Source organism: Pygocentrus nattereri, chromosome 11 (genome assembly GCF_015220715.1).
Source record: "Pygocentrus nattereri isolate fPygNat1 chromosome 11, fPygNat1.pri, whole genome shotgun sequence".
NCBI classification, from domain to species: Eukaryota; Metazoa; Chordata; class Actinopteri; order Characiformes; family Serrasalmidae; genus Pygocentrus; species Pygocentrus nattereri.
In genome coordinates, this window is record NC_051221.1 from 32,276,697 (window position 1) to 32,302,252 (window position 25,556).

Below are 25,556 nucleotides of genomic sequence, written 5' to 3' on the forward strand. Positions count from 1 at the left end.
TGCACTAAGATCTAAAAAAAGTATAACAAGGATTTTGTGCATCAGTGCCAAGCTTGAGGTCATTCATAATGCGAATCAATGCTGTCTCTATGGTTAGAACGAAAACCTGACAACTGAAAACTTTTTCCAAGACTTTTGGTTTGGTCTAAAATTATTTAGTACAGAAGAATCCATGCTATTCCTTTTTAGGAAACATTGAGACAGTTGACAAACGTGTTGACAGAACAATTTACAATGGTTAAAACATCATTGTAAACATCATTAAGAGCACAATGAAAACCCATCTTAAGGAATGTAGTAGGAACAGGGTCAAGATGTCTACAACTAGCATTGACCAATAAAGTTTAAATCTTCTTACTAGTGCTTTGTTAAGCCAGGCTGCTTTGGCAATATCAGCAAATTGGTATGATAGACATGGTCAGGCACTTCTCCTGGCTCTGAATGGTTGTTTTGATTTAGGTATGGTGGATTCTTGCAAATAACATTAGGAGCAATGAGTGGAGCCAGATGAACCTAATTTTCCACAGATTATCTACCTCTTGTACTACTGTTAGGGCATAGTTACAGTTTTGGCAGATTTAACAAAAAGCTATTTTTATATGGGTTACCTACTGCAGCTTTAACTGTGGTGCAGCAAAAATCATGAGCGTTGGTTGGCGTCGCAATAAAGTCTGCTTCGGTTCGCTGCATGATGCTGTCCTGGGATTCAAAAATATATATTCGTAGTGTTATTGGCAGAAGGCGGAAAACCTGTGAGAAAGTGTCTTAAATAAATTTACTGAAGCAATGGAGTGTGCACTTGGTGGTTGTGCAAGTTGGAGTTGAGGTGACCCAGAGCCAGGCTCAAACCACTGATGTATAAAAATTATAAAATTATGTGCTCAAACAAAGGCTGAACTAGAAAAGTCAAATTTAAAAAAAATGAGAGGAAGACAGACTTTATGTTTCACCTATTTACTCTTAGTGGAGCAAACACTTTTTGCTGCTCAAGCTTTCTTTAGGTCTTTAAGTAGTTTTGGGGCAATTTCTCTCTTTTGTTTTTTTTCCAGCCTTCTTTCCCTTTTTAAAATTTTTTTATTTTTTAAATACTCACCTGGGCTACATACTGTTCGAGTCACCCCTCTACAAAGGTGTGACAAAGGGCTGCTCTTTGCCACACCCTTAAGTAGAGGAGTTCACAGGTGTGCCAGGTTGGGCCTAATCAGCCCGAGGGTTTCTGGGAATTGGAGTTCCCTGAACTTATGGCACCTCATTGCCGTCGCCCTCTGCTGGAGGCCAGCGGTGCAGGCTGGGCCCTTACACATAGATAGATTTCACATGGAAATGTAAGTGGATTGAGAAAGCCTGCATGTAGGTTTTCCTGGACTTTTTGGGTAGCAATAATATGTTGAATAAAGCTACAATTTACAAATATATTATGAATTTAATCAGTTCATTTTATCAGTTGCATAGAAAGATTGTAGAAGACCATTCATGTCTAAGAGACTGTACTGCACACCATCATTGATGCTGTTTGATTTTATTTTGCTCATTGATTACAAAAGAAGAAATTACATATTTCATAAGAATGTAATATTGAAAGAAATGGAATATATGGCATGATAAATCATGATTAACACAGTAAGCAAAAACTGTTCCCTCAGAATAAAAGAAATAAATTAATCACATTTGATGTGCTGCTTGGATAAAGCTAAACAAAGTTTCATTAACAGATGTAATCACAGTTGGTGGGATGTTTATAGAAATTAGCTCTGAAAATGAAATGAAAACTGAAAATTTTATTTACTGCTTTTTTTGTCTTTGCACTCTGTCACTTGGCAGCCACACTCTTCAACATAAGTGTAGTTGTAAGTGATCTGGCGCTGGTCAGGACAGGTCAAATCCACCTGCATGCTCCTGGTACGCAGCTCCTGACAGCAGGAGCACTGGTGCATCATTCTGTTAGCTGCCATCGAGTATCTGCACAGAGAAAGAAACGCACACATCATATGATTGTGTGTGTGTATGTGTTTGTGTGTGTGCGTGTGTGTGTGTGTGTCTGAGTAAAATTCAACATCATTCGCTGCAATAGACCATTCTGTAGTTGATGCCATGCTCTTATGCCCAGTTAAGGAACTTTCAGTCGAAAAGGAGTTTCTTTGTGAGAAAAATGAATTGAGTTTTTGAAAACCGCCTCTGTCATATCATCAAAAGTAATGATAATCAAAAACGCTCTGAAGCTGATACGTTTTGTCTTATATACCAAAAATGGTACAACAGTTAGTTCCGGCCACATGAGTTGATTGGTTGAGAAGGGATCTCTTTCAACAAACACTATATCACTTTGCTGAGACGCCATTACTAAACAACTTTGACAACTGTAGGACGGTCAAACCATTTGAACGTTTTTACTTTTTACTTTGCTCACAAACAAAAAATTGATACTTTTAATCACGTTTGACCTACAGCCGATTTGGTCAGACTCTGAAGATGAGACTGCACTAAATTGCAAAACTGTAATTACCACAATTACCAGTTGGCAGCTGTGACAGTAGAACAGCTAAACAACCTGGAATTAGCCAGAAATGAACCCAATACCATTTGCCAAACACAATGGGCTGTAAGATGCTTTACAGACTGGCTGGAACAAAACAACATTGATACTAATCTAGCAAAAAAAAAAAAAGACAACACTGAGCTAAACTTGATATTGCGGCAGTTTTATGGCTCAGTCTGTACTTCAAAATGCAAGGCTTACAGCAGTCTGTGCAGTGAGTTACTCTGACATAGCAACAAGCTGCTTGTTAAGGAACTATAATGTGGTACAAGGAATCGCTAACATTAAAACATATTAAATGCCACACTCACGGCCCAATTTATTACTTTCTTACATTATTTATTTAACTGTGCCTTCGGCTTGTGCCTGAGACCAAATCACAGCTCTGATGTTATTTCACAATAACACAATCCCTCTCGTGTTCTACTGCTTAAGAGTTCTCTTTATTGTAACAAACCTGACATTCTTCAGACTGATGGAGAAAAGGGTTCTTCAACTGCTTCAATGTCAAGCTTGTAACAATAGAAGAGACATTTTTGGTGCTATATAGAACCCTTTTGAAAAAGGCCATTTTTCATACAGAACCATCTACAGCACAGACTTAATCAATCTGAAGGAACCTTTCACGATGCATAGAACCAATTAAACAGGGAAAGGGTTCTTTGACTGTTCATTCTATATAGAAGCATTTTCTTTACTATAGAACTGTTAAAGAACTGTCATTTTTAAGTATGTAGGACATTTCTGTAGGTAGCACAATTTGTCCAAACACCACCATTGAATGAATGCACTCACATTGAGCTGGTGTCACAGGAGCCGGAGCAGAAGTTTATCTCCACAGACCGTACAGATATACAGTTATTGACCATCAGGTAGGTGTTGTTGTTCTGAATACGGCAGTTCTGAATCTCACCTGAGAGCAGAAATGCGGGTGTATTATAATCAAAAGTTCTTTAAGATGCCAGCATAAAATAATACAACATAAGAAAAGCAAGACACTTTCACACATACTTAATGCTTCCAAAGTAGTTTAATAAAGTGATAAGTCACAAGAAGCCATGAGATTAGAGTTAAGGCATGTTGTTAGGTGTTGTGTGCATCTCTGAAAAATCATATTATTGCAAGGCCTCAAGTGCCTTACTGCTTTACTACAACAAACTACAACAAAGAAAATATGCTAGATGTCTAGATCTAGTTTTTATTCTTTTTTCATTTTGCTTCACTCTTTCAAGATTTACAACAAGTGTGCACATTTTGCTGTTGACATTTTGGGATGTTTTAAATAAACAATGGCCATTTTGGGTTATAGCAAAGCATCATTTTAATATGACTAAACACTTGGGCATTCTCTGGCCCACATTTCTTAAATGACCCTTTTAGTGCTTGAATTTGACACTTCTGTTCTAAGAGCATAAACTTTAATATATCTTTGACAGAGAACAAACGTATGTACATTTTAATGCACAATTACAGTTACTGTTTATATGGTGAACTTCACATTTTGGGAAAACTAAACATCTGAACAAATAGGTGGCCTGTGCAAAAGTTATGGCACATTGTATATTTTAAGCTGTTAAGCTCAAACATTAATGCATTTATAACGTGGACTATATTTTGCAGGTAAACGTTTATCTGTAGACAATATGAACTTTTTTTTCCCTCAGAAAACAAAACATGTCCTTTGACCAGGGGTTTGAAAATACACATACAACTGCATATTCAAATACACACAAACATTAATGATATAAAATTGTACACATTCTGTTCTAATATTTGATTATGAATTATTCTCTTTCTAAACTATGGATAAAAGCTATCTGAAATAGCTTCAAAGTGTGGTCTGGAAAATGTACTGTGTTGTCAATAACATTCAGAATTAGGGTTAGGACCATATATACTATGGAGAGTTGGATATGGATATTTCTTATTACCATTACCATTTAAATACCTGGTTAGTAATCAGTGATTGAGAAATGGAGACAAAGAAAGTTTATCATCTTACAAGTTTTGCAGCATCCATCTGGTGTGGTTGTCACGGTGCCCTTGAAAAAACAGTGTAAAACATTGTAATTATTGATTACTATGCATTATTATTACATTCCTTACAGTTCTGGAAAACCTAATGCAGATTACCCATGAGAAATTGGCTTTCATATAACTAATTAAGTGGATAAAACTCACATTTATGCAGTTTTCTGGGTTAAATGCTGGGCAGGAAGAGATTGTCACCACCAACTCAAATGCGTTACTGACTTTAATGCAATTATATTTCACACACTTTTCATTTGGAGGGCTAAAGGTCTTTCCAACCTGAAACAGTATTAGACACAGAAAGACAGGAATGATGATGCCGCAATAACAAGAAAACTTTTTGAATTTAATGTAAAATCTCATTCTGTTGACCGTACCTCAATCGTGTATACTGTGCTGTTTGGATCTGTATAAACACAACGTTGTTGTTTACATTGTCCACAGCATTTCTCTGGGTCACGTTCATAGATAAAGCCCTACATAAAAAACATGCAACAATTTTAATACAATAAATTTAGTACAATTATTTATTGCATACCAGAAGATGCTTAGGGAATGATATATAAATATTTGAATTTCATGCCAGCTGAATCTAAGACAAAATAATAGATGCTATTTTGCCTCATTTGGCTGCATAATACTGGCCTGATTCTGAGCATAAACCTGGCTATTATTCAGTAATTTCTATTGCCTCAGGTAAAATTTCACTTACAAAACAGATACAGTAAACTAAATGTTCTGGTGAATCTGAACTCATAGATTAAGCCCATTACCTGAGAGCAGGTCGTATTGCAGATCACAGGAGAGCAGTGTGGAGTTAGTAATCCAGTCTTGGGGTCCACGGTGGAACCACAGCTGCAGTCCTCACAGATGTCTACTGGGATTTTAACTCCAGGCTATAAATGACACAGTCAACTGTCAGTGATAGAGTTTTGTAGGTGTCTTTACTGCATGACTGCGCCTCCAGTCTGGAGAGATTAAGACTCTCTGCAAACCACATAATTTTGCTTAACTGCACATCATCATATGTAAATGAGGAATCCAATCCATATGTTACTGAATCCATGAAGGAAACATGATGACCCTAACCACACAGTTCGTACAATCCAAGAGCGGACACAGAGGACTACATTACCCAAGAAGCTTATCTTATGATTCGGATGCACAAATGTCACTATGTTAGTGTGCAAAGTGAGAACAACTGACAAAGATAAATCTTACCCAATATTCTGTGCCATTGAATACACAGACAGGCTTGGGTCCTAATCAAACAAACAAGTTGAAAATAATTGCAAATATACTTTAACAAATGTTTTTTAAAAGATGAGATTACTTAAGTGCTCAGTAACTAAAGCTGTAGGTGATATGAAGCAGAACTTGTGAAACTGAGACTTACTGCAAGAGAAAGTAGAGCAGCAGTCACCCACAGTCTTGTTCTGTACCAACTCCAATCCAGTTTCACATTTTACTGGGGCACTGGGGCAGAGAGTAGGATCACACTCTGAGAGAGAGAGAGAGAGAGAGAGAGAGAGCGAGAGAGCATGCATAATCAGCTTTATTAGTATAAGTAACACTTCATTTGGACAGCAGCCTGTAGATGCTTAACTTGCATTTAACTTACATTCAACGAATTATCAGTTATCCATTAATCTATTATTATATATTCAATTCAGCTTAATTTTCTATCAGAAACCCCAACTAAAAAACTTTAACCCTGATCGTAATACTGTAATCACTTACACTTCTGAGTTTATATGTAATGTTGATGATGGTTGAATAATTTGAACAACTATAAATCATCTATTTGAGGCTATGCAACCAAAATGGGACTGCATTTACAACTTATTTCCAAATATGTATGTTTGAACTTGGAAACAACAAATAGGTAAATGTATACACTTAAAAAGATATGTGTATTTATGAATTCTGCATTTTGTTAAATATAAATGTGAACTGTAAACAATTGACACTCATCATTTTGATGTAGAACTTATGAGAAAATACTAGTTACTAACTACCCAAACATAAAAACAAAGTATGGTGAAATTATATGAATTCTTTTTGATAAAGACTAACATCCAAAGATATTATGTAAAAAAAGGGAATCATTTTTTCCTGTTTTGATTTTTTCCTGTTTTGATGACTTTCTCTTTATTATGATAGCAGGCGCATAGCTTGATGCTGGTGATGTGGCTAATAATGACAATGGGAAAAGTACACGTACTTTAACATTCAGGGCAATCACAATGTGTATTATGGTATATACTGTATCCGTAGTATTATCAGTTTATTTTATTTAACATCAAAACTAGTTTTCACTTTTTTTAATAAAAAAATAGCTAATCACCCACCACATGTTTCACAGCAGTGGTCGCTGGTCACTCTCTTGATCACATAGCCAACTTTGTTACATGGTCCTACAGCTGGACACTGGACAGGTTTACACAATGGACCCATGGTCTCTGCACTGCATTCACAGTCTGCACAGTTCATGTTCCATTTGTCTCCCGGCTGCAGGAGAAACACGTTAAGAGAATATAAAACGCTCTGTTAAATGACTGTGTTTCTAATTTACAGTGTGTGAATTTAAGGAAAATGTATGTAACGTGAAATGAATTTGACATATTGTTCATGCAGGGAAACACTGAACCTGGGCACAGATTATTCCCTTTATTGTTTACCTTAAACAAAAAAAAGAAATAAAATAATCCAGTGTAAAGCATAGTCCAATTTCTTAGAAAAGCAGTATGGTCTAAAAATTCCACTAAGAAATCCAAGAAAGATAGCTGGACTTTAGCTCAGAAATCAGATTTCTCGGTGCATGTATGCTTTCACTCTGATTTCTTTTTAATTCTTTTTAATTCTTTCTCAGTCTGCGCATGTTCGAATACAGACCACAAATAAGAAAGCAGTGTTTAACGCATCACCTGCAAGACGGCAACAAAACCCTTTAGGAATGAAGCTAAAACCAATTATGTGTCTGATGAAGTGAAGGATTTAAATATTCTTCATCTTTTAGAGGACGCATGTTCATATTTTCAGGCCTCAATCTCAATATTTAAAAAAAGCTTCAGCATGAAGTTGTTTGCCAGGTGCAAAGCATAAATCTGATTACTGTCTGACTCATATATACCCAGGTGTTGGGGGGAGGAGCATCAAACAATGGGAGTTTAGAAACACTGCGATTTAGTAATCGAGGCTCCCACACATACCCGCGATATTTAAGCAGCCAGGACTGAACTGGAGAAATAAATTAATTTAGACTAAATAAAGTGCCAATATTTAATATTAAACTAATATTTAGTCATTGCTCCTGTGAAATGATGGAAACATCATGTGTAAACAGCATGTGTAAAATACACATGGCAGGAGGTGAAGGTGAAACATAAAGAGAACATTATGTATTGATGGATATGACATTGCATATTACATCTAACCAAAAGGAAGGCTGTTACTGCCCCTAGTGGGGAGGGGGAACCTGTAATAGTCCTGATACATACTCTAGGCTTTATTCCTGCCATAAGCTAAACAAAATTACCAATAAAACATTTTTTTATTCCTTTTGTCAATAAAAATGTTCTTGTTTTAAAAATGTATGCACATTTATTTTAGGGAGTGAGTCAAACGTCCCTCACATGTTCACCATCCACACTGTAGAAATGCACAGGCTGTGTCACAGTCTCTCTGGTGAGTGAATAAGAGATGCTGCATTTGGTTAAATCTGGACTTTAAGTGGTTAAATGCATGTTCTGAACAGAGTATATGCAAAAAAAAAAAAATGATATATGTGTTTAATTATAGACATTCATGTTCCCCGTCTATATATATATATATATATATATATATATATATATATATATATATATATATATATATATACACAACAGTAACCATTACAGTTACATTTGCACATGTAATACCACCTAATATTTTGAGGATCTGTAATGCCTTTACCCTGAATAATCTACTGGTTTAAATCACATGTACGCAGTTTAAGACTTTTTATAACTTCTCCTTTGTATTGTTAGTATTGTTTTAACCCAGTAAGCCCATGACATCAAGCAGATTGTTCAATAGAATTGAACAGGCTGTGCTAAACCTCAACATTAGCCTAGTAGCAGTCGTGGGCTGGAGGTTAGGGAACTGGCCCTGTGACCGGAAGGTTGTCAGTTCAGTGCCGACAGTCCATGACTGAGGTGTCCTTGAGCAAGACACCTAACCCCCAATTCCTCCCCGGGCGCCGTGGATAGGGCTGCCCACCGCTCAAGGCAAGTGTGCTCACTGCCCCCTAGTGTGTGTATTCACTAGTGTTTATGTGGTGTTTCAGTACGCCTCATCTGTACTGGACCACATCTCCACCACTATAGACAGTGTCACCACCCAGAAACAGATCACCATGTACCCCAACCAAAAGCCTTGGATGAACCGGGATGTTCGTCTCCTGCTGAAGGCCCGCAACATCGCCTTCAGGTCGGGAGATGCACAGGCCTACAGTGCAGCCAGGCCTGAGCTGAAGAAGGGCATCAAAAAGGCCAAACACCACTACAAAGGGAAGGTAGAAGAACACTTCTCCAACTCCGATCCCCGGCGTATGTGGCAAGGACTCCAGATTATGACAGATTACAAGACCACCAACCCCTCCCCCACCTCCTCTGATGTTTCCTTCCTCAACGAGCTCAACAATTTCTATGCTCGTTTTGAGGAAGGGAACCCAACAACTGCAACCAAGGCAGATGTGTCTGCAGACCACCAACCACTGACTCTTTCTCCCACCGACGTAGGAGTGGTGCTGGGCAGGATTAAAGCCCACAAGGCTGCGGGTCCTGATGGCATCTCTGGACGTGTTCTCAGAACATGTTCTGGTGAGCTGGCAGGAGTGCTGACGGACATATTCAACCTGTCCTTGGCCCGTGCTGTGGTACCAAGCTGCTTCAAAACCACCTCCATCGTTCCGATACCCAAAAACTCCAAACCATCACGACTGAATGACTACCGCCCGGTAGCCCTCACCCCCATCATCACAAAGTGCTTTGAGCGGTTGGTCCTAGCACAGCTCAAATCCTGTCTCCCCCCCTCCCTGGACGCCCACCAATTTGCATACCGCCAGAACAGGAGCACAGAAGATGCAGTCTCCATAGCATTGCACTCTGTCCTCTCACACCTGGACAATAAAAATACCTCCATCAGGATGCTGTTCGTAGACTTCAGTTCAGCATTCAACACAGTCATCCCCTCAAAACTCATCACAAAACTCACAGACTTGGGTATTAGTTCCCTCATGTGCAACTGGTTACTGGACTTCCTGACCAACCGACCCCAACATGTCCGGTGGGACAACCACTGCTCATCCACCATCACCATAAACACCGGTGTACCACAAGGCTGTGTGATGAGTCCCTTCCTCTACTCCCTCTTCACCCATGACTGCAAGCCTGTCGATGGTTCCAATACCATCATTAAGTTTGCGGATGACATCACGGTGCTTGGCCTCATCAAAAACAACGATGAGACAGCCTATAGGGAGGAGGTGGATCGTCTGACTGAGTGGTGCGACACTAACAACCTTCTGCTCAACGCTGAGAAAACTAAGGAGCTCATTGTGGACTTCAGAAGGAATGCTGACCCACATCCACCCATCCACATCAAGGGGACGGCAGTGGAGCGTGTGAACAGCTTCAAGTTCCTTGGTGTCCACATCTCCAAGGATCTCACCTGGACGACCAGCTGCTCCAAGCTGGTAAAGAAGGCTCACCAGCACCTCTTCTTTCTGAGGAGGCTGAGGATGAATCACCTGTCCTCAGACATCCTGGTGAACTTCTATCGCTGCACCATTGAGAGCATCCTGACCAACTGCATCACAGTATGGTACGGGTGCTGCTCTGCCTCAGACCGGAAGGCGCTGCAAAGAGTGGTGAAAACTGCCCAGCGCATCATTGGTGCACCACTTCCTGCCATAGAGGACATCTACAGGAAGCGGTGTCTGAAGAGGGCTGGGAAAATCATCAAAGATCCCAGTCACCCAGCACACAGACTCTTCACCCCCCTGCCCTCTGGGAGGCGCTACAGGAGCCTCCGGACTAAGACCACCAGGTACCGGAATAGCTTCTTCCCAACAGCTGTCACACTCCTGAACTCTGCCTCCTGACATCTAAATAACAATGGACTGTACACACAGACTTACACACCACTCAACACCACTTACCGGCACTTACATCTGCTGTATATACTGCCCATTATTGTATATACTGTGTAAATACTCTACCTGTTCATAAGTACATACTTATCCCCCTTCATATTTATAACCTGTTCATAGTACTTTATACCCCCTCATATTTATAACCTGTTCATAGTACTTATACCCCTCATATTTATAACCTGTACATTCTTGTTTATAACCTGTATAACCTCCTTCATGTTCATACCCCCTCATATTTTTTTTTTAACCTGTATATACTATAATTACTGTACATTGTAAGATATATATATATTTATATTGCTGCTAAGCACTTCTGGATGGATGCAAACTGCATTTCGTTGCTTTGTACCTGTGACATACCCAATGACAATAAAGTTGAATTCTATTCTATTCTATTCTATTTTAACTTAAAGTATCCCACATGTACCTCCCTGCCATGAAGATTTTCACAATAATAAATTTTAGGCAAAACCTTTATCTCATACCTATCATAAAACAATGTGTCAATCATAAGGTAGTGTAGGTAGTAAAGGTCTGGTTCCTATCATTTTCACTGTAAACTATTCTGACTAAGTTTCTTGAGAATGGAGCATTTCTCACCAAACCACCTTGAAGAGCTATGTCTAAAAGCTGAAATATTGGTGAAATTCCCCTTTAACTGAAGAAGCTATGTGGTCACTGTTTTCAGGTGATTATGGCTATGGTGGCCCACAAGACTCTTTGACTCAGAGTACAATGAAAAACACACTGCAAACTCATTAATGCGATGCAATTCAGAAAAAACTCAAAATGTCTACACCTGAAGTTCATTTCACAAACATGCCGTAAATACAGAAAACACACGCAACACAGGAAATGCTGCAAAGACACAACATAAGTGAGCCACAGCACTAAGGAAATGTTTCTGGAAGACTCTCAAAGAGGATGAAATATCTATGATGAAAATTGCTGACAGACGTTGATGAGTTAATAAGACCACAGAGATTTGCATTCGGTTCATGCTTCACTTGGATGGCTAGTTAGATATATGATGTGTTTCAGTTGTACTAAAGTAGTTATCAGTCCCATCTGGTACTGGTATTTGAACATTACAGTACAGCTAATTCCCATCATGATACAATGGTGTTAGTTATCTGCTCATATAAAAGTTACCTTACTTTTACTAGTGAATGTTTGTGCTGCATAGATTTTAAATGTCTGAATGGCTCCATCCTTGAGTTTTGTGACTGACTCTGCAGTGTTTCTGAAGTTGCATGTGTTTTCTGTATTTGCAGTGTTTTGGTGAACTGGTGAACTTTTGACAAGAGTCTTCTGAGATTGCAGAGCATATATGAATTTGCAGCACATTTACAGAGCATTTGTAAACTGCATTACTTATCATTTTGGTGGAAGTGTTTTCTGCGTTTGCAGCTGTTTTATATGTGCAGTTTATTGGATCTTCTCAGCCACCGTACTGAGCTTCACAAAAGAAAAACCCAAACTGTGTAGTTAACTCACCTTCCTAGGCAGTCCATCAGGACCTACACAACCTAAGACACAGAAGAAATACATTTATAGGAACATCTATAGATAGCTGTACTAGAGAAGTTTGAAAAAGCCCAGGATGAAGATTTTATGTTCAGAAATCAGTCTAGAAACATAAAAGAGAACAAGCTGATTTTGTATTACAGCTTATGGACCTCTTATATTATGGATCAATTATGAGTCACAGTGTTAACTTACCACAGGTGGGTGTACAAAGGCCTGTAACAGTGTTAAACAGAGTGGTGCCGTTAGGACAGAAGCATCCTTCCTTGAATCCTTGACACGTTGGAGACTTACAATCTATAAACTTGTCATTGTACCTGGATTAATGGCAAAAAAGAGAGTATGATGAACCATCAACATCAAAATATGAAGCATTCAAATAATACTGTAGTGATTAACTGATTATTATAACTGCTCTATTACTTTGAATTGCAGGTTTCTTCCACAACGGGCCCACATGCCTGGTAGACTTTAGGACTGGAACACTTGTATTCTATAAAAAGAAATGAACATAATCATCTATATTTTGCAAGCCAGTATTTAATGACAATTGTATTTACTGCTCCTTACCACAAAGTCCATTAGTGAAATTCCTCCAGTCCACACATACAGACATCTTAGCGCACAAGGTAGCATAGCTCTCCAGGCTGTGACAACCAGTGGCATCGTGCATGTTGCACACGTCATATTTACATGCTTTATAGAAGTCATCAGAAGGATAGAATCGGCGGCATTGATCAAACACACTAGAAGAGGAAAAAAAAATGAGATACAGAAATAAAACAAATCTAGTTTGACTGTTAACCAATTTAATTATAAATATTCTATAGACATATTGTATTCAGGGTTAGCCCCTTAAATGACCAGGGCCCACTGGCAGGGCCAAAGTTTTATTAAATACTTTTATAACCTAAATTCAGCTTAGCCAGTTTGCACCGAAGTTCCTTTAGTTACTTAGTAATAAGCCTTAGTATGTAATAGGCTTGAGATTTTAAGGGGTCAAAAAGGATCACCATATTAAAGTAACATAATCTGATTACTTTCCATTAGTTTTGGATCGCTTGTCTTTATAAGTCACTAATATTTATAAATAAGTAAAGAGGAAAACAGCTGTAATGTAACACAAAAGGAACACTGTTTTATGAAGCAGATGTTAAATAATAGGTAATTTAATTATCTGTGTCTTTGTCACAGTCAAAAGGTCAATCTTGAAACCCGTCATCAATAATTATTAATAAATAAGGGTCACTTGATGGAATTTATAATAGAACATAATTTGTTCTGTCTGCTAAAAGGTCTACACTGGCTCCTAATGCTTCATACTGGAGTGTCATGCTCAGATTTTGATAATTGTTGTTTGCTAATTTGTTTCGGCAGTCCACACAAATCAACATGTCCTATGAGTTTTAATGGCATTCATTTCACACCAAAACAAACAAGTAGTAGCTGATTTTTAGTTAGCAATCATGAACATTTAAATATGTTAACATTTTGCACTCATCTTTTCAATGTCCTGAAAAAAAAAATCAAACATGTGAAAATGCAACCAACTTTCCATACGGCCCTTTCTTTTGGTTCATTATTGTTGTTCCACACTGGTCTTCTATGTTAACAATAACGTTAGTTTACTTCAGCATGGTAGCAAAAGTGTGATCTATATAGTCAAATTATATCTTCAGGTAGGAATAAACAAAAACAAATGAATTTACTTCCACAGTTTGCTGCTGTAAAATCAAGCATAGCGCAAAACCAGTATAAATGCATGATTCACAAGAAAAATACAGGAGATCTTAGCTCTGCCTGCTTTTAAAAAAAAAAAAAAACATAACAAAATGTCAAAAGATGTGAACTGATGCATGTTAGGAGGCTTGTTCTTCAGATTTCTTTGATGGCAGTAAATATATTTATTTGGACCTTTCACAATCTTGATCTCTAAATGTACATCATATACAGCTGAATATCTTACTTGCTGAAGATGACTTTGCAGATATCAGGGTCACATTTTCCAGTTGTGGTTGAGGGGGTTGTGGTTGAGGGGGTTGTGGTTGTGGGTGGAAGACAGGGTTGTGTGTAGTTGTTGGTCACATTCCAATTCTGTGCTGTTGTTTTACACGCCTGAGTTTTACCACTACGTAGTCTACAGTCATTTTCCGTGATGTTGTCACAAACACCTTTCAAGACAATTCAATTAAAACAGTTAAAAATGTCATTTGACATCTTTACATTTATATGCATGACAATATTTAACAGGAAGATAGTACAGAAAATTAAATGACAAATGACAAAAAGTACAAATAGCTGTAGATTAATAATAAAGTGTCACATCGGATCCCACCCAGTCCCATAATAAAGTGTCACACCATATCACATAAAGTACCATGATTAGTTATATCACATAATCCAGTATACTTGCTATAAATTATGTGAAAAACTTTTACTGTACATAGCATGTTGCAGATCTGTAGCTATACTTACCACATTGTCCCTCAGTGTTGTTGGAGAATAAAGAAAATGGCAGGTTGATTTCAAAATTCAGGCCTGCAAAGTCAATCTGAGCTTTTATAGCAGGGATGTCCACAGTCATCTGAATCTCAGTCGTGCTTATTCGAAAGTCTGAATTAGAGTAAGCTGGGATTGTCTGTGCACCATTGACAAATACCTGGTACAAAAAAGAATTTCAGGTTACATGGTTTTATGTTCTAACATACTGCAACAAAAGATTATTTGATTCAAGACTATAATGACTAACGAATATTTCTCAAATTTGCAAATACATACAAGCTAATTCAGAAATGTGTCATCACTGTCATGCAAAGCCCTCTATTCACAATTTTGTCACTTTTTTGTGTTATATAAAAAGCTCCAGTTATTCTTTGATTGTGTCAGTTACTTGGCAAAATCTTGTCATTTTCTACCAGCATTTTTAGCCTCCTATTTCTCATTCGTTGCACATTCCTAGTTTTCATATTTCTGCCTATTACATTTTCCAGTGATAATCCTATCTGCCTGTTTCGACCATGACTCCTGGAAGTCCATTTATATAACTGCAGGATGAACACAAACAAAATTAAGGTTCTGTATTTCCTTTTTTTAAAAATAGTTCTACTTAGTGTTCCTTACAGTCAGTTACCATTTGAGTGTGAAGTTAATGCAGTTCTGATGCCTTGTTATATATATATATATATATATATATATATATATATATATATATATAAAACATATTGTATTGTATTGTATTGTATATACAATAAATTGTGACTTAATGTATGTGTTTTATTCCAAACCTTTCTTAGAGGAAGATTAGTATTTAAAGTTACCATCCAATACTTGTTTCAGCTTATAAATCCTTCATTAAATTAATCAGGTGTGCTGCGAATGAAATGTAACAAAACCATACAAAAGAGTGCATGTTTGATAAGATATAAATAACCTTTAAAAAAGAAATTCAGGGTACTTATTACTGTATTTATGTTGATTTGTATTTATTCTAATGTTATATAATACTAGTACATGTAAAATAAACAAACACATGCAGTGCTGAGTATAATAGTTCTAAATGGTTTTCATGACTGCCTCATGGCTGAAGACATTTGCATAGTAAACATAACAAAATTTGTAGTGACACAGGGTTCAGTGTTAGGACCTTTGCTTTTCTTTTTATACCCGCTGTGTCTAGGTCATATCATCAGGAAACATGAGATCAATTTCCATAGCTATGCTTATGAAATGCATTACATTTCCATTCTCTCTAAAAAATCTGTAAATAAAAGTAAATGAAAAAGTAAATTAAAAAAATCTGCTTTGTATGCCAAATCTGAAGGAAGAAACCTGGGTGTAATTTTAGAGTCTAATCTTTGTTTTTCCCACATGTAAATGCAATCACTAAAATTGCATTGTAATTTGAATATCATTGCTAAAATTTGGCCTACAAGAAAGATAGTGTGCATTATCCCCATTTTGAAAGGACTGTACTGGCTGCCTGTATCTTTTGAAGTTCTTTTACTTGTTTTTAAAGCTATAAATGGCCTAGCACCTGCATACCTCACAGAACATCTCCCTGTTTACAAGATCAAGATGTGATCTTAAAATTGCAGATACTGGCCTTCTGCAAATACCCTGCAAAATTACAAAAAGTGTGGAAGGTTCTTTCTGGTTTTCCTAAACTGTGGAACTTAATTTCACCTTTTCATTAGACAATCAAGCTTAGCACACTTTTAAGAAACATTTCAAAATGTAAATTTTTAATTTAGCTTTTTAAAATTTACATTCTACTATGCTTTTGTATTTATCTTTCAAATTGTTATAGTCTGTATTTATTTTATATACTTATCATTTTCATTTCTGTCTGTCTGTAAAGCACTTTGAGTTGCTATCTGAAAAGTGCTCTATCAATAGTTTATCCATATTATTGATATCATTATTAAATGACACATACATAAATCCATTAATCTCCTGTCAATTTACAAAAAATATCTGGCTAATATGTGTCCTGTGGTCAGATTAAGGTTGTTCATGAACTGGATGTAGATGGTATGATGGCCTGTTAGGTGGCTTGTTACACCAATGAGGTTGATGTCCCCATTGTTGTACAGTGTAATATATCAAGCAGTATTTCTCAAAACTGGGACCCCAAGGCAGGCTTAATTGTTTTCCTCCCTATGTTTTGCAAGTAGTGCTGAAGCAAAAATGTGGCCCATCAGGGGAGCTTGAGGACCAGTTTCAGAAACACTGAAAAGAACTCTCAGAAAGGTTATCATCAGTTTGAGTGAGAAACTTACTTTGTTCACAGTTGGGTTTCTTGTCTGTGTCAAGTCGATTTTAAATGATTTATAATATATGGTCAAACTCTTAGGACAAGCCAAGTTATTGACAGCATCACAGAAATAGTTATTGATGTGGACACTGAAGTTGTACTTCTTGATGATTTCCTGGACCAACACATATGTGCAGTTTCCTTGGAAGTCATAATACTGTCCATCAAAAGTCACGTAATGTGAATCTCCCCAACCCATGCATCTACCTGTGGTTTTAGAAAAAGAAAAGTTACAATGAATTCAAAGTGCTACTTGTTTCCCCTTACAGTCTATATTCAGTAATTGTACTTGCTTTCACACTTACTTTCACTTCATATTTTTCTTATATAAAAACGCATTTAATGTTTTAGTGAAAGATGTGAAGAGACTCACATGCACATTCAGAAATTCTGTTCTCAAATATCACAGGAGGCATTTTATTTGCACACACAGGAACAGATGAAATATTGGGATATACTATGATGACTGAACCATTTATACACTTCTTAACAATCGAACAGTTCTCAATCCAGGTTTCTTCATTCTGTTATGGAGGATAAATATAAAGAACAAACAAATACAGTCAAATGATGTGCAAGTCAATAAACCCTATATTTAACTGAAAATATTGCAACACATCAAAATATACAAACAACATATATACATAAACAATGTATGAAATGTTAAAACAAAGATATTTGTCGTTTTTCTGATATAAATATACATCATCTCACAAAAGTGAGTACATGACTCACATATCTGCAAATATTTTATTATATCTTTTCATGGGACAACACTATAGAAATTAAACTTTGATATAACTTAAAGTAGTCAGTGTACAACTTGTGTAGCAGTACAGATTTACTGTCCTCTGTAAATAACTCAACACACAGCCATTAATGTCTGAATAGCTGGCAACACAAGTGAGTACACCTCACAGTGAACATGTCCAAATTGTGCCCAATTGTCCGTCCCTGGTGTCATGTGATTTGTTTTAGTTACAAGGTTCCAGGTGTGAATGGGGAGCCGGGCTGTTAAATTTGGTGTCTTGGGTTCAATTCACTCACACTGGCCCCTGGATATTCAACATGGCACCTCATGGTGTCATGCCCATTTGAATATGAGGCCAGCAACATGTTTCAGAAAAGTTGGGAGAGGGGTGTGTTTACCACTGTGTTGCAACACCTCTTCTTTTACCATTAACAACACTGTAAGTGTTTGGGAACTGAGGAGACCGATTGCTAGAGGTTTGAAAGTGGAATGTTTTTTCATTCTTGTTTGATATAGGATTTCAGCCTCTCAACAGTTCAGGGTCTCCATTGTTGTATTTTTGTTTCATAATACGCCAAATGTTTTCAATGAATGACAAGTCTGGACTGCTGGCAGGTTAGTTTAGCACTCTTTATGGAGCCACGCTGTTCTAATACGTGTAGAATGTGGTTTGTCATAGTCTCACTGAAATAAGACCTTCCTCGTAAATTGTGTTGTCTGGATGGCAGCACATGTTGCTTCTAAACCTGTCTATATCACTCAGCATTAAAGGTGCCTTCACAGATGTGCGAGTCACCCTTGCCAGGTGCACTAATGGACCACCAAAACATCATGGATGCTGGCCTTTGTACTGTGTGCTCATAACAAGCTGGATGGTCCAACCTGGACAGCCGGGACTTCCACAAAGAATAAAAAAATTTTTGGCAGACCGTAGGACACTTTTTCCACTCCGCCTCAGTCTATCTTTCATGAGCTCTGGCCCAGAGGTCAAGGTGACGTTACTGGGATCTTGTTTATACATCATTTCTTCTTTGCATGAAAGTTTTAACTTGCATTTGTGAATGCAGTGATGAACGATGTTCACAAACAGTGGATTTCGGAAGTGTCCCGATGCCCATGCAGTGATTTCCACTACAGAATCTGTCTGTTTTTTAAGGAGTGCCACCTGAGGGCCCAAAGAACATGGCCAGCCAATACTATTTTTGGCCTTGTCCCTTGTATACAGAGATTTCACCAGATTGTCTGAATCTGGAATCTGAATTATATTTGAAGTGTAGGTGATGAAATCTCCAATTTCATCATTGTTATTTTTGGGGTTTTTATTAATGTTATTCTTATGTTGTTGCACTATTAGCCCATGCAGTCTGAACCCTTACCCAATCTGTTTCTGACCTGTTGCAAATTAACTTAATTAGTTGTGCAATGTGCTACCTGGTGGTTTATTTTCAACACTGCCAGGCTTTCGTTGTCCCTTGCTTTGTTCAACTTGTTTTGAAATGTATTATTCAAAATGGACATTTATTTATAAAAAGAGTCAAATTTCTCAGCTTTAATTTTTTATGTTATCATTATATTTAATTGAAAGTAGTACAAAGTTTAAATGATTTACACATTATTGCATTTTTTATATATACATTTTGCACAGCATCCCAACTATTATGAAAATTGGGTTATAATATTTTTAATGAAAATATGTAAACAAAAAAAAACCTGAAATGATGTAACCTTCAGATCTATCACCAAAAAGTGACAGATTATTAGCTCCCACATCTGACTATTGTTGAGAAGTTACATATTTTTAATGTGCGAACCCACAACTGATTGGGAAACTGGGATACATGGAATACACTGTGGATCTCATACTGCAAGCTGTCTGCCCAAAAGAATGCCTAAATTAAAACACAACTGTACAGATTTTCTAAGTGAAAATAAGCTAACACACCCTCTACAGAAAAAGGCATTTTTCTGCTCATTTTAGAGCACGGTTTTGATTTCTTTGCTAAACTCAAAAGATACATAATATGCCATGATTTCTGCACAGGCCAAATTTTAAAGACCCACTGCACTGAAAAATGTTTTGTTTGGGTGGTTTGTTAGGGTTATATAGACTGCGTTTTGTATGAAATGTGTTAGCGTTCAGATTTTTCATCATCAACAAAAATCTGAACAAAAACATTTATCTACCTAATAAACTGTCAAATATGGTATCTACTAGCAGGTAGAATTCTACTGCAGTAGCTTAGCAGCTTATAACTGCAGCTATACAAAATCTATGATCATACGACTATATGTTGATAATTCTAGCAAGTGAAATTGGGGCTGTTCAGAGAGGTGTCTAATGCTTCTTTAGGTCACAAACTGATGTCTGTCCATAGTTTGTGACCTAAAGTTTGGAGTGGCTGAGTCAAAGTTCTGACTTAAAGTCCATTCAGATGAGCTTTTAAGCAAGAGCTTAAATGGAATGAGCATTTAGTTGGATCAGTTGGATGATCTGAAACATTTAAATGTGACAAATTACCAAAAAAAGAGAAGAAATCGCATGAGGGGTAAATAGTTTTTTCTTAGCACTGTATATAGACTCTGAAATGTTCTATTTTACTTGATTATTGAGAAAATAGGAAAAAAATGTGAATACATCAAATTATTCTTCTAAAACTGTAAAAATATGATTGGTTTTATATTGTGACAGGCCAGGACAACCCTACGAGACTTCTAGGCCTTCAGAGAATGTCTAATGATGTTTTATAAATATTTGACTTTTAGAAGATTGAAATACCTGTGTTTATAATGGTCAAAAAATATTCATGTAATCTGACAAAATACTAGGATTTTGTAGAGACGCTAACAAAAATTTGGATTATCACTGAAGTGTTATCCCCTCAAGTTTTGACCGAGTCTTAACTCTAATAATCTCGATTCACCACTTTTGTCAGAGCATATTCAATTCATATAAAGAACTGCAATATACACTCTACACCAAATATGCATTGAACTGTAAATAAAGTTTCAAGTTCTGAATTACCTGTCTTGGTGGTCTGAGGTATGTGCAGTCAGGAGTAGGCATGGTTGTTGGAGTACTTCTAGCAGTAATTGTTCTTGGAGAAGTAGTGGTACTTGATGTAATTGTAGTGCTTTTAGTGATAGATGATGTAGGAGTGGAAGGAGTACTTCTAGTAGTAGTAATTGTAGTAGTAATACTCCTAGTAGTGGTAGGTTTTGTTGTTGAAGGTGGAGTACTTGTAGTAGCAGTAGTTGTAGTAATATTCTGAGTAGTGGTCAATTTTGTTGTAGAAGGTGGAGTACTTGAAGTAGCAGTTGTAGTAATATTCTTAGTAGTGGTCAATTTTGTTGTAGAAGGTGGAATACTTGAAGTAGCAGTAATTGTAGTAATAATACTCCTTGGAGTGGTAGGTTTTGTTGTAGAAGGTGGAGTACTTGTAGTAGCAGTGGTAGTCGTTATATTCCTAGTAGTGGTAGATTTTGTTGTAGAAGGTGGAGTACTAGAAGTAGCAGTAGTTGTAGTAGTAATGCTCATAGTAGTAGGTTTTGTTGTCGAAGGTGGAATACTTGGAGTAACAGTAGTAGTAGTAATACTCCTAGACGTGGTAGGTTTTGTTGTAGAAGGTGGAGTACTTGTAGTAGCAGTTGTAGTAGTAATATTCTGAGTAGTGGTCAATTTTGTTGTAGAAGGTGAAGTACTTGTAGTAGCAGATGTAGTAGTAATATTCTTAGTAGTGGTTGATTTTGTTGTAGAAGGTGGAGTACTTGTAGTAGCAGTTGAAGTCGTTATATTCCTAGTAGTGGTAGATTTTGTTGTAGAAGGTGGAGTGCTTGAAGTAGCAGTAGTTGTAGTAGTAATGCTCATAGTAGTAGGTTTTGTTGTTGAAGGTGGAATACTTGGAGTAACAGTAGTAGTAGTAATACTCCTAGTAGTGGTAGGTTTTGTTGTAGAAGGTGGAGTACTTGAAGTAGCAGTGGTAGTCGTTATATTCCTAGTAGTGGTAGATTTTGTTGTAGAAGGTGGAGTACTTGAAGTAGCAGTGGTAGTCGTTATATTCCTAGTAGTGGTAGATTTTGTTGTAGAAGGTGGAGTACTTGAAGTAGCAGTAATTGTAGTAGTAATACTCCTAGTAGTGGTAGGTTTCGTTGTAGAAGGTGGAGTACTTGTAATAGCAGTTGAAGTCGTTATATTCCTAGTAGTGGTAGATTTTGTTGTAGAAGGTGGAGTACTTGAAGTAGCAGTAATTGTAGTAGTAATACTCCTAGTAGTGGTAGGTTTCGTTGTAGAAGGTGGAGTACTTGTAATAGCAGTAGTTAAAGTAGTAATGCTCCTAGTAGTAGTGGGTTTTGTTGTAGAAGGTGGAGAACTTGTAGTAGCAGTTGAAGTCGTTATATTCCTAGTAGTGGTAGATTTTGTTGTAGAAGGTGGAGTGCTTGAAGTAGCAGTAGTTGTAGTAGTAATGCTCATAGTAGTAGGTTTTGTTGTTGAAGGTGGAATACTTGGAGTAACAGTAGTAGTAGTAATACTCCTAGTAGTGGTAGGTTTTGTTGTAGAAGGTGGAGTACTTGAAGTAGCAGTAGTTGTAGTAGTAATGCTCCTAGTTGTAGTGGGTTTTGTTGTAGAAGGTGGAGAACTTGCAGTAGCAGTGGTAGTCGTTATATTCCTAGTAGTGGTAGATTTTGTTGTAGAAGGTGGAGTACTTGAAGTAGCAGTAATTGTAGTAGTAATACTCCTAGTAGTGGTAGGTTTCGTTGTAGAAGGTGGAGTACTTGTAATAGCAGTTGAAGTCGTTATATTCCTAGTAGTGGTTGATTTTGTTGTAGAAGGTGGAGTACTTGAAGTAGCAGTAATTGTAGTAGTAATACTCCTAGTAGTGGTAGGTTTCGTTGTAGAAGGTGGAGTACTTGTAATAGCAGTAGTTAAAGTAGTAAAGCTCCTAGTAGTAGTGGGTTTTGTTGTAGAAGGTGGGGAACTTGTAGTAGCAGTTGAAGTCGTTATATTCCTAGTAGTGGTAGATTTTGTTGTAGAAGGTGGAGTGCTTGAAGTAGCAGTAGTTGTAGTAGTAATGCTCATAGTAGTAGGTTTTGTTGTTGAAGGTGGAATACTTGGAGTAACAGTAGTAGTAGTAATACTCCTAGTAGTGGTAGGTTTTGTTGTAGAAGGTGGAGTACTTGAAGTAGCAGTGGTAGTCGTTATATTCCTAGTAGTGGTAGATTTTGTTGTAGAAGGTGGAGTGCTTGCAGTAGCAGTAGTTGTAGTAGTAATGCTCATAGTAGTAGGTTTTGTTGTCGAAGATGGAATACTTGGAGTAACAGTAGTAGTAGTAATACTCCTAGTAGTGGTAGGTTTCATTGTAGAAGGTGGAGTACTTGTAGTAGCAGTGGTAATCGTTATATTCCTAGTAGTGGTAGATTTTGTTGTAGAAGGTGGAGTACTTGAAGTAGCAGTAATTGTAGTAGTAATACTCTTAGTAGTGGTAGGTTTCATTGTAGAAGGTGGAGTACTTGTAATAGCAGTTGACGTTGTTATATTCCTAGTAGTCGTAGATTTTGTTGTAGAAGGTGGAGTGCTTGAAGTAGCGGTAGTTGTAGTAGTAATGCTCATAGTAGTAGGTTTTGTTGTCGAAGGTGGAATACTTGGAGTAACAGTAGTAGTAGTAATACTCCTAGTAGTGGTAGGTTTTGTTGTAGAAGGTGGAGTACTTGAAGTAGCAGTGGTAGTCGTTATATTCCTAGTAGTGGTAGATTTTGTTGTAGAAGGTGGAGTACTTGAAGTAGCAGTAATTGTAGTAGTAATACTCTTAGTAGTGGTAGGTTTCATTGTAGAAGGTGGAGTACTTGTAATAGCAGTTGACGTTGTTATATTCCTAGTAGTCGTAGATTTTGTTGTAGAAGGTGGAGTGCTTGAAGTAGCGGTAGTTGTAGTAGTAATGCTCAAAGTAGTAGGTTTTGTTGTCGAAGGTGGAATACTTGGAGTAACAGTAGTAGTAGTAATACTCCGAGTCGTGGTAGGTTTCGTTGTAGAAGGTGGAGTACTTGTAGTAGCAGTAGTTGTAGTAGTAATGCTCCTAGTAGTAGTGGGTTTTGTTGTAGAAGGTGGAGAACTTGTAGTAGCAGTTGAAGTCGTTATATTCCTAGTAGTGGTAGATTTTGTTGTAGAAGGAGGAGTGCTTGAAGTAGCAGTAGTTGTAGTAGTAATGCTCATAGTAGTAGGTTTTGTTGTCGAAGGTGGAATACTTGGAGTAATAGTAGTAGTAGTAATACTCCGAGTCGTGGTAGGTTTCGTTGTAGAAGGTGGAGTACTTGAAGTAGCAGTGGTAGTCGTTATATTCCTAGTAGTGGTAGATTTTGTTGTAGAAGGTGGAGTACTTGAAGTAGCAGTAATTGTAGTAGTAATACTCCTAGTAGTGGTAGGTTTCGTTGTAGAAGGTGGAGTACTTGTAATAGCAGTTGAAGTCGTTATATTCCTAGTAGTGGTAGATTTTGTTGTAGAAGGTGGAGTACTTGAAGTAGCAGTAATTGTAGTAGTAATACTCCTAGTAGTGGTAGGTTTCGTTGTAGAAGGTGGAGTACTTGTAATAGCAGTAGTTAAAGTAGTAATGCTCCTAGTAGTAGTGGGTTTTGTTGTAGAAGGTGGAGAACTTGTAGTAGCAGTTGAAGTCGTTATATTCCTAGTAGTGGTAGATTTTGTTGTAGAAGGTGGAGTGCTTGAAGTAGCAGTAGTTGTAGTAGTAATGCTCATAGTAGTAGGTTTTGTTGTCGAAGGTGGAATACTTGGAGTAACAGTAGTAGTAGTAATACTCCGAGTCGTGGTAGGTTTCATTGTAGAAGGTGGAGTACTTGTAGTAGCAGTTGTAGTAGTAATATTCTTAGTAGTGGTTGATTTTGTTGTAGAAGGTGGAGTACTTGTAGTAGCAGGTGTAGTAGTTATATTCCCAGTAGTGGCAGATTTTGTTGTAGAAGGTGGAGTACTTGCAGTAGCAGTAGTTGTAGTAGTAATGCTCCTAGTAGTAGTGGGTTTTGTTGTAGAAGGTGGAGAACTTGTAGTAGCAGTTGAAGTTGTTATATTCCTAGTAGTGGTAGATTTTGTTGTAGAAGGTGGAGTGCTTGAAGTAACAGTTGTAGTAGTAATATTCTTAGTAGTGGTTGATTTTGTTGTAGAAGGTGGAGTACTTGTAGTAGCAGGTGTAGTAGTTATATTCCCAGTAGTGGCAGATTTTGTTGTAGAAGGTGGAGTACTTGTAGTAGCAGTAGTTGTAGTAGTAATGCTTCTAGTAGTAATGGGTTTTGTTGTAGAAGGTGGAGAACTTGTAGTAGCAGTTGAAGTCGTTATATTCCTAGTAGTGGTAGATTTTGTTGTAGAAGGTGGAGTACTTGAAGTAGCAGTAATTGTAGGAGTAATACTCTTAGTAGTGGTAGGTTTCATTGTAGAAGGTGGAGTACTTGTAATAGCAGTTGACGTCGTTATATTCCTAGTAGTCGTAGATTTTGTTGTAGAAGGTGGAGTACTTGAAGTAGCAGTAGTTGTAGTAGTAATGCTCATAGTAGTAGGTTTTGTTGTTGAAGGTGGAATACTTGGAGTAACAGTAGTAGTAGTAATACTCCTAGTAGTGGTAGGTTTTGTTGTAGAAGGTGGAGTACTTGAAGTAGCAGTGGTAGTCGTTATATTCCTAGTAGTGGTAGGTTTCATTGTAGAAGGTGG

General features: G+C 37.3%; 1 protein-coding gene across 3 annotated transcripts; it reads right to left on the bottom strand.

The window, feature by feature from the left end:
• Window positions 1-1,592: 1,592 nt before the first annotated feature.
• On the bottom strand, window positions 1,593-25,519 carry LOC108432664 (mucin-2-like). 3 transcript variants are annotated; one of them, XM_037542949.1, is made up of 19 exons: window positions 24,391-25,519; window positions 20,877-24,255; window positions 17,477-17,627; window positions 17,069-17,310; window positions 14,766-14,949; window positions 14,257-14,461; window positions 12,861-13,036; window positions 12,714-12,783; window positions 12,486-12,607; window positions 12,261-12,292; window positions 6,919-7,078; window positions 5,964-6,068; window positions 5,789-5,829; window positions 5,341-5,463; window positions 4,945-5,043; window positions 4,718-4,846; window positions 4,539-4,578; window positions 3,332-3,449; window positions 1,593-1,959 (listed from the first exon to the last, which is right to left on the bottom strand). In XM_037542949.1, exons 1-19 carry the CDS (start codon window positions 25,395-25,397, stop codon window positions 1,779-1,781), a joined length of 6,564 nt encoding a protein of 2,187 aa, XP_037398846.1. In that variant the 5' UTR covers window positions 25,398-25,519; the 3' UTR covers window positions 1,593-1,778. The 3 variants fall into 3 exon arrangements, with proteins under 3 accessions (XP_037398846.1, XP_037398847.1, XP_017562145.2); XM_037542950.1 differs by having other exon boundaries at window positions 20,877-21,981; window positions 22,117-25,519; XM_017706656.2 differs by having other exon boundaries at window positions 20,877-25,519.
• Window positions 25,520-25,556: the final 37 nt, after the last annotated feature.

Bases quoted from the DNA above. Each gene is read 5' to 3' on its own strand.
- LOC108432664 (XM_017706656.2), bottom strand. From the start codon at position 25,397: ATGAGCATTACTACTACAACTACTGCTACTTCAAGTACTCCACCTTCT. The intron at 14,950-17,068 runs GTAAGTTTCTCA...TTTTTGTACCAG, and splicing joins GAAACCCAACTGTGAACAAA to GTATTTGTCAATGGTGCACA. The intron at 5,830-5,963 runs GTAAGTCTCAGT...TTGTTTGATTAG, and splicing joins CTGCTCTACTTTCTCTTGCA to GACCCAAGCCTGTCTGTGTA.